Source organism: Zootoca vivipara, chromosome 6, assembly GCF_965207765.1.
Source record: "Zootoca vivipara chromosome 6, rZooViv2.hap1.1, whole genome shotgun sequence".
Taxonomy (NCBI): domain Eukaryota; kingdom Metazoa; phylum Chordata; class Lepidosauria; order Squamata; family Lacertidae; genus Zootoca; species Zootoca vivipara.
The window spans coordinates 75,335,609-75,346,931 of NC_142589.1; the positions used below are offsets into that span (position 1 = coordinate 75,335,609).

Sequence of the window (11,323 nt, forward strand, 5' to 3'; positions counted from 1 at the left end):
CCTTACCTTTTGAGCAGGGGAGATGTTCTCATATAACGGTGTCACGGAGATGACCTGAGTGGGCGTCCCGTAGCTCTTACGACGGACACCTGAGAAAGGGAGGAGGCTCGGAGTCAAATGTTAACATCCAAACCCTACATTAACATCAGCAGCGTCATCCTCATCAAATGTGGTCTCTACTGGGCATGAAGGGCAAGGGGGAAGGGTTGTCATCCCTCAGTGGGAGAGGATCTGCTTTGCATGCACAACACCCCCAGTTCTGTCCCTGGGGGCACCCCTAGGTGAGGCTGGGAGCATCCCCTCTCCAAATCTCTGGATTTGGAGTGTAGACAATACTGAGCAAGATGGAACAAAAGGAGGACTTCTTCTAAGGCAGCTTGGTGGTAGAACAGCTGCCCTGTATGTAGAAGGTCCCAGGTGCCATCCCCAGCAGCATCTCCAGGTTGGGCTGGGAGAGACTGGATAGCTCAGTTGGTTACAGCATGGTTCTGATAATGACATGGTTGCAAGTTTGATCCCCACATGGGACAGCTGCATATACCCGAAGGAGCATGTCCACCCCCATCGTTCAGCCCGGACACTTAGGTCCAGCTCCAAGGGCCTTCTGGTGGTTCCCTCATTGCAGGAAGTGAAGCTACAGGGAACCAGATGGGGAGGGCCTTTTTGGAAGTGGCGCCCTCCTGTCAGATGTCAAGGAAATAAACAACTATCTGACTTTTAGAAGACATCTGAAGGCAGCCCTGTTTAGGGGAGTTTTTAATGTTTGATGTTTTATCGCTTTATTATTATTAATAATAAATTTATGTTGGTAACCACCCAGAGTGGCTGGGGAAACCCAGCCAGATGGGTGGCGTATTATTATTATTATTATTATTATTATTATTATTATTATTATTCCTGCATTGCAGGGGGTTGGACTGGATGATCCTCAGGGTCCCTTTCAACTCTACTATTCTATGATTCATGACCCCTGCTTGCAATCTGCTGCCTGTCAGTGTTGACTGTCCTGAGCTAGATAGACCACTGGCATGACCTCCTAGGTTTCCTAGGAGCAGTTTTTACCGGGTCTCCAAAAGGTCTAAGGAAAGGGATGGATTTTAAGCCTACAAACACATCTCCTTCCTGCTCTGGACACGAACCGTCATTTCTGTCTCATGGTTGGGAGCCTTGTGCTCCCAGGTTCCAGCATGTTACTCACAGAGAAAGAAGTAAAGCAGAAACCCAGCTACGACGAGTACCAGCAGAACCCCAATGATGACGGTGGTGGCCACCAAACTTTTTGAGTGGTTGACTGGGCCTGCGGAGAATATTTTTAGGAACTTCAGTTGCTAGGTGAATCCCATCCCTTGATCTGAAAGGAGTGAGGTTAGCACCTCTGCTCACTGCTCAGAACTGGAAATGTAAGAGTTCCCCTCCCCTCAGAACTAGGAGGCCAAACTATTGCTCTCTGAGTTCCCACCTTTTTCTGTATCAATGAAGTTCTTTTCTTTGTGTAGATCTGATTGTTCCTCTGTCGTTGAGATTATGGTCCCGGCTGCAGTTTCTGAATGCATTGAGAAGAAGATGGAATGGGTGGAAGCTGCAGGGTGGGTCAGGAGACCAGATTTCGGCTTGATAACACAGTAAGTGTAGGTAATTAAAAAGGAGGATTTATTGCAAAAACAAAAAGATAGCTCCAGATGGCTGTAACAAAGCCACCAACATTATCAGAAGATGACCCTTCTGAAGATTCCTTCTGGTTCCTACAGAATATATTGAACTTTTGCACCTTACGTCTCTTGTTTTGTTTCCTGTCTAGCAGCCCTCCCATTCGTGCCGACTCTTTGGACTTTTTGGATTAGCTCCAGCCTCTTCCCGTTCTGACAGACTATCTCTGTGTCTGCTCGCATCTGTTTGAACTTCCTGAGAGCTTTGGCTGTATTCCAGCCCACTCTCAGTTGTTCCCTTGGCAACCGACGTTTCAATGTCCAAGGGAGTCACACTGGGCACTTGCCCCTGTTCAGCCTGCGTCAGATCTAACCCTCTCTGTTCTGCAGCTAGCTGTAAAGTTCCACTAGGAGCTGGCTCATTCCTGACAGTGGGGATGGACAGAGAAAAGGACCATTAACTTCAAGGAAAAGGAAGAGGACTTGGGGTCCCTCCAGACCAGGGATAAGCAAATACGTCCATTTCTGTTTTTTCCAGTCTTGAGTTGGGTTCAGTTCTCCACATTAGTTTGAAAGTTACAGAAAAGAAAATAGACCTCCTTTGAAAATTCATCAACGATTTAAGAGTGAATTTCTCCCAATATACATGTAATTTTGCCTGAGACATACACTGCCACAAAGCAACTTTCCCTAAAAATGTAGAGACTGAAAAGAGAACTCAGCTCTGGGTGAATAAAAGGAACATACTGAGGGCGTCCCCCTAAAACATGGGGAACTAGGGGGGGGACATATACCTGAGATGGTTATGTTTATATTCCATTTCACATCCCAGAAATTCTTTTTAAAAATGATTTTTCAAGTTTATACATTTCCATAATTTTACAGTCATTTTAACATTTCAAAACTTGACTCACTTCCCCCTCTTTCTGCAGTTCCTTAAATTTATTTTTAACATCTTCTGCATGTCCAAATTAAATCATCTATTCATCTACTTTAAATATATACTCTTATGAAACTGCAGGTTATTACAATAATCCAGCCAATGTTCTTATCTGTTTAAAAATTCTCTGTAAATATTCAATAAACTATTTCCATTCTTTCATTAAAAGTTTGTTATCTTGATTTCTTATTCTTCTGGTAAGTTTTGCCATTTCTGCATATTCCATAAGTTTTTGTATCCATTCTTCCTTTGCTGGGACTTCTACTTCTTTCCATTTTGGGGCAAGTAATATTCTTGCTGCTGTAGTAGCATGCATGAATAAGTTTCTATACAGTTCAGGTAGTTCCGTCCCTATAATTCCCCAAAGAAAAGCTTCTGGTTTTTTGTTTTTTTACCAAACATTATTTTAAACATCCTTTTCAATCCATTACATTTCCCAGTAAGCTTTAACCTTACTACAAGACCACCACATATGATAAAAAGATTTATACATTTTTGTCAATTTGCACAATGTTAGATACAGGTGAAACTCGGAAAATAAGAATATCGTCGAAAAGTGCATTTATTTCCGTAATGCAACTTAAAAGGTGAAACCAATATATGAGATAGATGCATGACATGCAAAGCAAGATATGTCAAGCCTTTATTTGTTGTCATTGTAATTATTTGTCGTTAGGTGGGTCAATTATAAATGAAATGCAATTAATGAAATGTAATAGCAGTGTTTATTTCTGTATTATTGCAACTATTTGTTTTATTACTGTGGAATTTCCAAATGAAAGCATTTGTAAAAATTAAAAGAAACATAAATAGTTGCATTACTGAAATAAATGCACTTTTTGACAATAGTCTAATTTTCCGAGTTTCACCTGTACCATTGATATATCATTTTCATAACAGCCCAGAAATCCTTGCATTTATGGTGTATGTGTTCCAGAGTCACTTAGCCTTAAATCTGAGGCCCCAGTTTCCCACCCAATGAAGGCAGAAACGTTTTCCTGTCCACTGCACAGAGGTCCCGCTATCCAAACGCTTGCTATGTGAAAATTCAGTTATCCAAACGTGAGGAATTAGTACCCAACCTGGCTATATAAGCTGCAGATTCAGATATCTAAACAACTGGACCTGCATACATCCTTAAAGAACCCTTTGGGGGTTTCTCCCTGGTCCATGGCAGGCATTTCACAGAAACCACGGTGGGAGGGAGGGAGGGAGGGGAAGAGATCGGTTAAATAAGAGAGCATTCTCCCCTTCCTCATTTGCCTCTTGCAAGGTTTCAGAGGGTTTCCCCAGGTTTTTCCTCATCATGTGGGCAAGAATTTCATGGTCGGGAACGCAATAGAAATTTCCCCCTAGGAACCAATGGAAATCGTTGACTTCCGAACACTCACCTAACAAAATGATTTCCTGAGAGCGCATTGTGTTTGGATAGCAAGAGCTGTGTATATATGGCACCTGATAATAGATAAAAATCCAATTTCTCTCATCAATTGTTCCTTGGTCCCAGAGCAGATAGTAAGTTGCTTTAGTTCAGTACCTTCTGTTGTGAAGGTGGCAGTCTCTGGTTCTACAGAAGCTGCTTCAGTCGAGAAGGGCCTTCCAAGACTGTCCTGGGCTTGAGTCATCAGGAAGCAAGAACTTAGGATGAAGTCTGTAGGGTGGAGAAGGAAAAAGACCTCCATTTGGACCGTCTCTCTGCATATTAACCTACCCAGACCCTGAGATCATCTTCTGAGGCCCCTCTTCATGTGCCTCCTTTGTGAGAGGGTGGCAACACCAGGGCCTTTTCTGCAGTGGCTCCACATTTGTGCAATGCTCTCCCCAGGGAGGTTTGGCTGGTGCCTTCATTATACACCTTTAGGCGCCAGGCAAAAATGTTCCTCTTTAACCAGGACTTTGGTTTATTGACATCCAATGCCCCTTTAAAAAGTCTTGAGGAGAAGGGGGTTACTGGGTTGTTCTTGTTCTTATTATGGATTTTGGGTTTTTATATTCTGATTTTATCTTGTGGACGACCCTGAGACCTGTGGGTATAGTGTTGTGTACACATTTATTAAATAATAAGAATAAGAATAATAAGAGACCTGATAGTAGGTAACTGCCAATAGTCAAGTTTATACTGCCTGCAGAAGCTTTTAGGCCAGTTGATGCAAATTAGCTTAAATTCTCCTTTGTTGTACATAAATATACAAGTAACTACAAGTTGTTATATGTCTCAGAGTAAAAAAAAGAATCAAACAAATCAACAAATAGCGAGGAATGCCAAGCCGTCTCTCAAAGGAAGACATCTCACAAAAGTCTCAAAGGAAGATGTTTCTCTGGAGTCTCAAAAGGACAGTATATCCGAAATAGTTCAACTGTTTCGGAATAAAGGCTTCATCAGCGAACAAAATATTCATACTAGTGCAGATCATACTAATGGATCAGTGCTCACTGGATACTGTATATTACTTGTATATTTTGTGAGATGTGTTGTATGATATTTACATCATTTTGAAGTGGCTTATTCGTATATTTTCATAGAATCATAGAGTTCGAAGAGACCACAAGGGCCATCCAGTCCAACCCCCTGCCAAGCAGGAAACACCATCAATGCGTTCTTGACATATGCCTGTCAAGCCTCTGCTTAAAGACCTCCAAAGAGGGAGACCCCACCACACTCCTTGGCAGCAAATTCCACTGCCGAACAGCTCTTACTGTCAGGAAGTTCTTCCTAATGTTTAGGTGGGATCTTCTTTCTTGTAGTTTGAATCCATTGCTCCGTGTCCGCTTCTCTGGAGCAGCAGAAAACAACCTTTCTCCCTCCTCTATATGACATCCTTTTATATATTTGAACATGGCTATCATATCACCCCTTAACCTTCTCTTTTGAATGACATCATAACCGATTATATATTCATTATCCCTCATTAGGAACCAAGCCTTACAAGCACACTCCAAATGCCCCAGTCCATTTTGGTGATCCCAGCAAGGCTGGCGAAGTAATGTAAGGTCCAGCCTCGCCATTGTGCCACTGCTAGCCCTGCTGCAGCTTTGCCCATGCTGCCACGCCACCTGCTGCCATTCCCCCCCTAGCGCTCCCTGCTGCTGCTGCCCCTTGGCTGCTGCCGCTACCTTGTTGCAGCGGTGGAGTTGGTGGAAACACAGGCATGGTGGCGAGGGCAGAGAGGGGGCCCATTTGGTTGGCGTTTTGTACACACCAGCAAAATGTCCTGGACCGCCCCTGCCCTCAAGATTTGTCCCGCAAACAGTAAGTCCAGCCCTTACTTTATTGGGCAAGCGAGGCAGCTCTTTTCCTGGCAGCTCAACCTCAGCCTTCTTCTGGGGCATGAAAAAAGGGGAAACGTTCAGGCACTTCCCTTTCCAAGACCCTCCCATGCTTCTAGGTAAATAAACAGTAGCGTAAAAGGGTCCAGTGAAGGAGGTCTTCTTCCCTGTCTGTGCTCACCCCCTTCAGGAATTCAGGGTGACTGCTTTCTACTCACAAGGCCCGCATCTCATTGGGTATCCAGTGTCAGGAGTGTGTGCAAGAGCCAGGCCCTGTGGCTAGTAGGGCTTCGCAGGACTGGGGCTTTCCTAAGTTTGTTCTGAAGAGGCAAAGTGCGGCCGCACAGGTGAGGCCGATTGGTAACTCACAGCACCTGGTGGCAAGAGCCGGGAAGGGATATAAGGTCAGCATTTCCCTTTGGCTCTTTGCCACAGCAACACGCTTCCTGCCTTGCTGTGTTTAGCATCTTGACTCCTTGCTTCCTGATCCCCAGACTCTTGGCTTCTTGAATCCTGGCTCCCTGACCCTCAGGCCCTTGGTGTCCTGACTCCTGGCTTCCAGACTCCCATTCCAGCTCCCACCCCGCTGTCTTGTCTCTGGTCCCGATGTCCTCAGCCGGGACTTCGGCCGCCCATAAACCGGACCGTGACACCCAGGTTCCCCCTCCAACAGTTTTGCCTCTCCATCTCTGGCTCAGAAAGGACTGCAGCCTGGTCCTCTGGTGTTCAGCGTTCAAAACTCCCATTGTTCCAGGCACACTTTGCGACAGGGAATTTCATCAGCGTGAGCAGTTTCTGAGCTCTGGGTGCAGTACTGCGCCGACGATTTCAGATTAACACTGCAGAGGGGAAGGAAAAGAGGACCCTTTTCTGCGTCCCCACTTCCAGCTACTCTCTGAAGACTGGGGAAGATACCCTCTTAAGAATATTAAGGGGGTGGGCAGGGGAAGGACTAGCCCAAGTGAAATATGAACATAATATTTTAGCTGCAGTGCATTCATTTTCAGCTTTGTAATTTTGTTACTAAAAAAAATCGCGCCTAGACATTCTGTTGTTGCGCCCATAACCTAGGTTTAAACTGCCATTTAGCTTCTAGCTTTCATATTTCGGTTTCTAATACCGCTGGTGCTACCCTCAGAGCTCCTTCTTGAGAAGTCTCTGAGGTCATGATCCTACCCCCAGCTCAGCTGCATGTAAGCTTCTTTCATTCCAAAAGGAGTTTTTATGCCCTGTTGCAGGGCTCTTACCAGCAACCCCTTTGGAAATGGGGTCCGGATTCTGCATCCTAGTAGGTAGGAAACCGAGGTGTACAACGGGGTGGTCCCTAGCAGGCCTTTGTACTTTTGCATATAAACACATGTTTTAAAAGGTATTTTCACTCGAGACAACACCATCCTCTAATTCGAATTCTTGAGAACTGCACCACCACTACATTTGGAGATGTTGAAATCTAACTCTGCACCCGATTTCATACATCTGCATCAGTGGGAGAGATGCAGATCTGTACTAAAAGACCAAATTCCTCCAGCATCCTCAACTCCCGCCAAGTAAGTCCTCCCCATTGCAGGGTGCTGACCTCTCACCTGCGAAGAGCAGCATCTGCCAGGAGACCTTCCAGCTATGGGTTCTGCATGGCCTGTCCATCCTGTGGGTGCACTTCATGGAGGATCGGTTTGGCTCTCTGTCCCTTCACAGCTGGTGCTCTGGGGTCTTTCTCTGCTCCTTGCCTAGCACCTGGTTCCAGCACCACTGCTGACTCCGAGCAAGTCTCCAATCAGAGAAACAGGGACTTGGCCACTGAATTTTCAGCACTGGGTTTCACCCCAAAGGTTGGAAATCATCCAAATTAAGCTCTTTCCTTCACTTCCTCCTATGCCCTTATCAGGCAAGCCACGCCTGGAACTTCTCACTCAAATACTCAACTCGGCAGAACCCACCTCTCTGCGTTGGGAGCAAAGATATGATCTGAGATGAACAAGTGTGCATAGGGAGTTGGTAACTTTAGAGTTCATTACTGTTCGAAACAGTGAAACAGTGATCTCCAAACCAATCGAGACCTGAGACCCATCTTAGACTTCCAGCCCTACTTTCACATTTTTTGTTTTCATTTGGGCTCAATAGTGCTGTCGTTTAAACCCGCACCACACCCTAAGGCATTGGCATATTATTTTTTAGCAGGAGGAGTGAGCCCATGTTTCATGCATTGTTAGTCAAACTCCTGAACCAATAATAATAATAATAATAATAATAATAATAATTTATTTATACACCACCCATCTGGCTGGGTATTCTCAGCCACTCTGGGTGGCTCCCAACAGAATAATAATAATAATAATAATAATGATAATGATAATAATAATAATAATAATAGCAATAAAACCTCAAACATTAAAAACTTCCCTAAACAGGGCTGTCTTCAAATGTCTTCTAAAAGTCAGATAGTTGTTTATTTCCTTGACATCTGATGGGAGGGCGTTCCACAGGGCGGGCGCCACTACCGAGAAGGCCCTCTGCCTGGTTCCCTGTAACCTCACTTCTCGCAGCGAGGGAACCACCAGCTGGACCTCGGAGCTGGACCTCAGGGTCCAGGCTGAATGATGGGGGTGGAGATGATCCTTCAGGTATACTGGGCCAGGGTCGTTTAGGGCTTTAAAGTCAGTAGCAACACTTTGAATTGTGCTCGGAAACGTACTGGGAGCCAATGTAGGTCTTTCGGGACTGGTGTTATATGGTCTTGGCGGCCACTCCCAGTCACCAGTGTAGGGCAGCATTCTGGATTAGTTGTAGTTTCCTTTCAGTTGTCGTAACGTCTGCTTGATTTCCTTTTGTTTTCTTGTGGTTGATGGAGCAAGAGGACACACTTGCATTGCCATTTAGGCCCATGTGTTAACCAAAAAATACTTTCTTTGGCTTTCTAACACTTTCACTGCCTCTTTTCCTTCTCTGTTACTACAGCTCTCCTCCCCTGCTCAACTCAGATGCCCCTGCTGCCTCCTCCTGGTCTTCACTTAAGCAGGATGCTCTCGCCAGCAGGATCAGGGTGTCTGGGTTCCTTCAATGCCACCTCCTCCTCCTGCGGTAGGAGGCTGGGTGGGGCAGCCCTGCTGACCCAGAGACAGTTGCCTCCCCTCCTTCCTTCCCTCCCTCCCTCCATCCAGTGACCGCTAATGGGTGGGGGCAGAGAGGAGTGCAAAGGCTTTGGTGCTGTAGATGATGGATGGCAGAGAGGAATGGCGAAGGAAGGGCTGGGGACATGGCAAATGAATCAGGCTGGGGAGTGGAGAAACTTCCTCTGATTGCAGCAAGGAAAAGAAGGTGGGGACTTTCTTCTTCTTCTTCCAAGGATCACATGCCAGGGATGGGTAGAATGTGAGGCTGTACCTGGAGGTATATTCTGGCCACCCTCCCTCCCTCCCTAGAACCATAGAATTGTAGAGTTGTAAGGGACCATGAGGTTCATCCAGTCCAAACCCCTGCAATGTGGTGATCTTTTGCCCAAGGTGGGGCTCGAACCCATGACCCTGCCAGGCTTCAGGGAATCGGCTTCCTCCCCCCACTCCCTTTGGCAGTAGATAAGCAGAACAAAGGGAAAGGAGTCTTTTCTTTTCTTACCAGTTAGAACTTGAATGATCACAGCGAGAGAACAAAGAATCCATTTCCTAGGAATGGCAGTGCTCCCAATTAAGGGCTCCACCCACTTCCTCCCTAGCCACCCACATCACTACCATGTCTTGTAACCAGATCTCGCAACCACTGTGCTTTCTGTGCTGCCCCTTTATCTGTTCTTCTTGACCTTGGGCTGAGTGGCCGGGCGCTTTCCAGTGACAGTGAGTCTGTTAACTCTCTCTCCCCCAGTTCTCCTCTTCCTAGCTGTTCACCACCCAGTACTTCCCAGCTTCTGCCTTCTCAACTGTGTCCCTCTGCAAACCACTGTTCCAAATCTATACTGTTCTCCTGCTCCTGGGAAGATTCAGGATCTCGATCAGGAGCAGGGGGAGGGGGAGGGGGAGTCTCCCACCATTCCTTCTCTATGCAACCCTCCTCAGCACGGCCCCTGACAGACCCTGAGATTAAGAGTCTAACTGAGCTATCCTCCTTCCTTCCTTCCTTCCTTCCTTCCTTCCTTCCTTCCTTCCTTCCTTCCTTCCTTCCTTCCTTCCTTCCTTCCTTCCTTCCACAGTATTTACATAATGCTTGATTGTAATAAATGGCTCAGAGGTTTTAATACAAGATTAAGGACTGCCTTTATCCCTGTATTCCTGCCCGATCCTGGAGATCTTTGGGAGAGTCTCTGTTCCATGTGGTTCCCCCATGGCCCAGAGACACACCTTCAATGTTGCGGACCTAGGCCCAGGGAACTCCTACCCACATGAGATCAGTCAGATGTTCTTTCTACTGAACTTCAAGCAGAAGCAGAAGGCTTCATCACAGTTCAAGGCAATGACACTCAAGGAGGGCAAGGATCAGGACCTGACAAGGTTCTCCTTGGCTGGATTAGATACAAGTAAGGGGAGAAACTTGATACACGTGGAAGGTTGGTTTGTAAGCAGGAAGAAGAAATCAGTAACAGAGCAGGGGTGTGTTTGTGATCCTAGGCTCCTGCAGGTGTTGTGGGACTCTAGCTCCCATCAGCCCCAAGCAGCATGGTGGGGGGTTCATGGGAGGCTGAGCCCAGCAATATTTGGTCTGCTAAATACTGGTGTTGCGGTGCACAGATGGACAGGGCTGAAGTGGTGTTCCTAAGGCAAGTTCAGTTTGCACTGAAGGCAAATATATCAAATGTGCAAATTTCCCGAACAATATGTGTCACAGAGGAGGCTCTGCGACTACTCTAGAGTAACGACTCTCCAAACCGTTGCCTTTTCATGCTTTTATTGTGTGCAGGCTATTTACAGTGCTAGAGCTGTACAGGATACATGTTCTCAGTCTGGGTCAGAACCCTGGAATGGCGCTTCCCGCGTTTTCTTCCAACATAAGAGTCTGGGCACCCCAAATCTTCTTCCGTGTTTCCTCCTGCGTAATTCCAGAACCGGAGGGAAAGAGGGTCTCCTTTCCCTGTTTTCCTTCTCCCCCCTTTCCCCCGCTCTCTCTTCCTCTCTCACGTGCAACAGAGGCTCTCCTATCCTGCCAGAGCTCTGTCCCCTACTTCCTCCTTCCCCACTGGACTCTTCCCCCTCCCCACTGGCGCTGCTGCTGGTGGAGGAACTACTCCTCAGGATGGAAGGGGGGTCTCTGTACCTTTTGTCCCTTACAATATGGGAACAATTCCCCGAAAAATATGGGAACGAAAATGCAGGCATCCTACAGAATTCACACGCACCTGAATCTTGCAATGCCATTCTGCAACCAAATGATGTGTACATCAAGCATGTATATTTTAAGGGAAAGTGTGTGTAATAAAGAATATAGTCATGAAAATGACAGGAAAAGATGCATCGCATTTGGAGAAAGTAAGTGCTTGCAAAAATCT

At 46.2% G+C, this 11,323-nt stretch overlaps 1 protein-coding gene across 5 annotated transcripts in view; it reads right to left on the reverse strand.

Moving 5' to 3' along the window:
• The window catches only part of LOC118087997 (cell adhesion molecule CEACAM7), a 50,577-nt gene that overhangs the window by 3,678 nt on the left and 35,576 nt on the right, over positions 1-11,323 (reverse strand). Inside the window, exons 1-5 of one of the 5 annotated variants that reach the window (XM_088672654.1) lie at positions 7,437-7,660; positions 4,124-4,237; positions 1,460-1,543; positions 1,199-1,297; positions 7-89 (exon numbers count right to left, since the gene is read on the reverse strand). In XM_088672654.1, the coding sequence (XP_088528780.1) occupies positions 7-89; positions 1,199-1,297; positions 1,460-1,543; positions 4,124-4,237; positions 7,437-7,515 (459 nt within the window). In that variant the 5' untranslated portion in view covers positions 7,516-7,660. Of the gene's footprint in view, positions 1-6; positions 90-1,198; positions 1,298-1,459; positions 1,544-4,123; positions 4,238-7,429; positions 7,661-11,323 lie in introns of those variants that run through there. The other 4 variants (XM_088672658.1, XM_088672655.1, XM_088672656.1 and 1 more) reach the window with 4 other exon arrangements.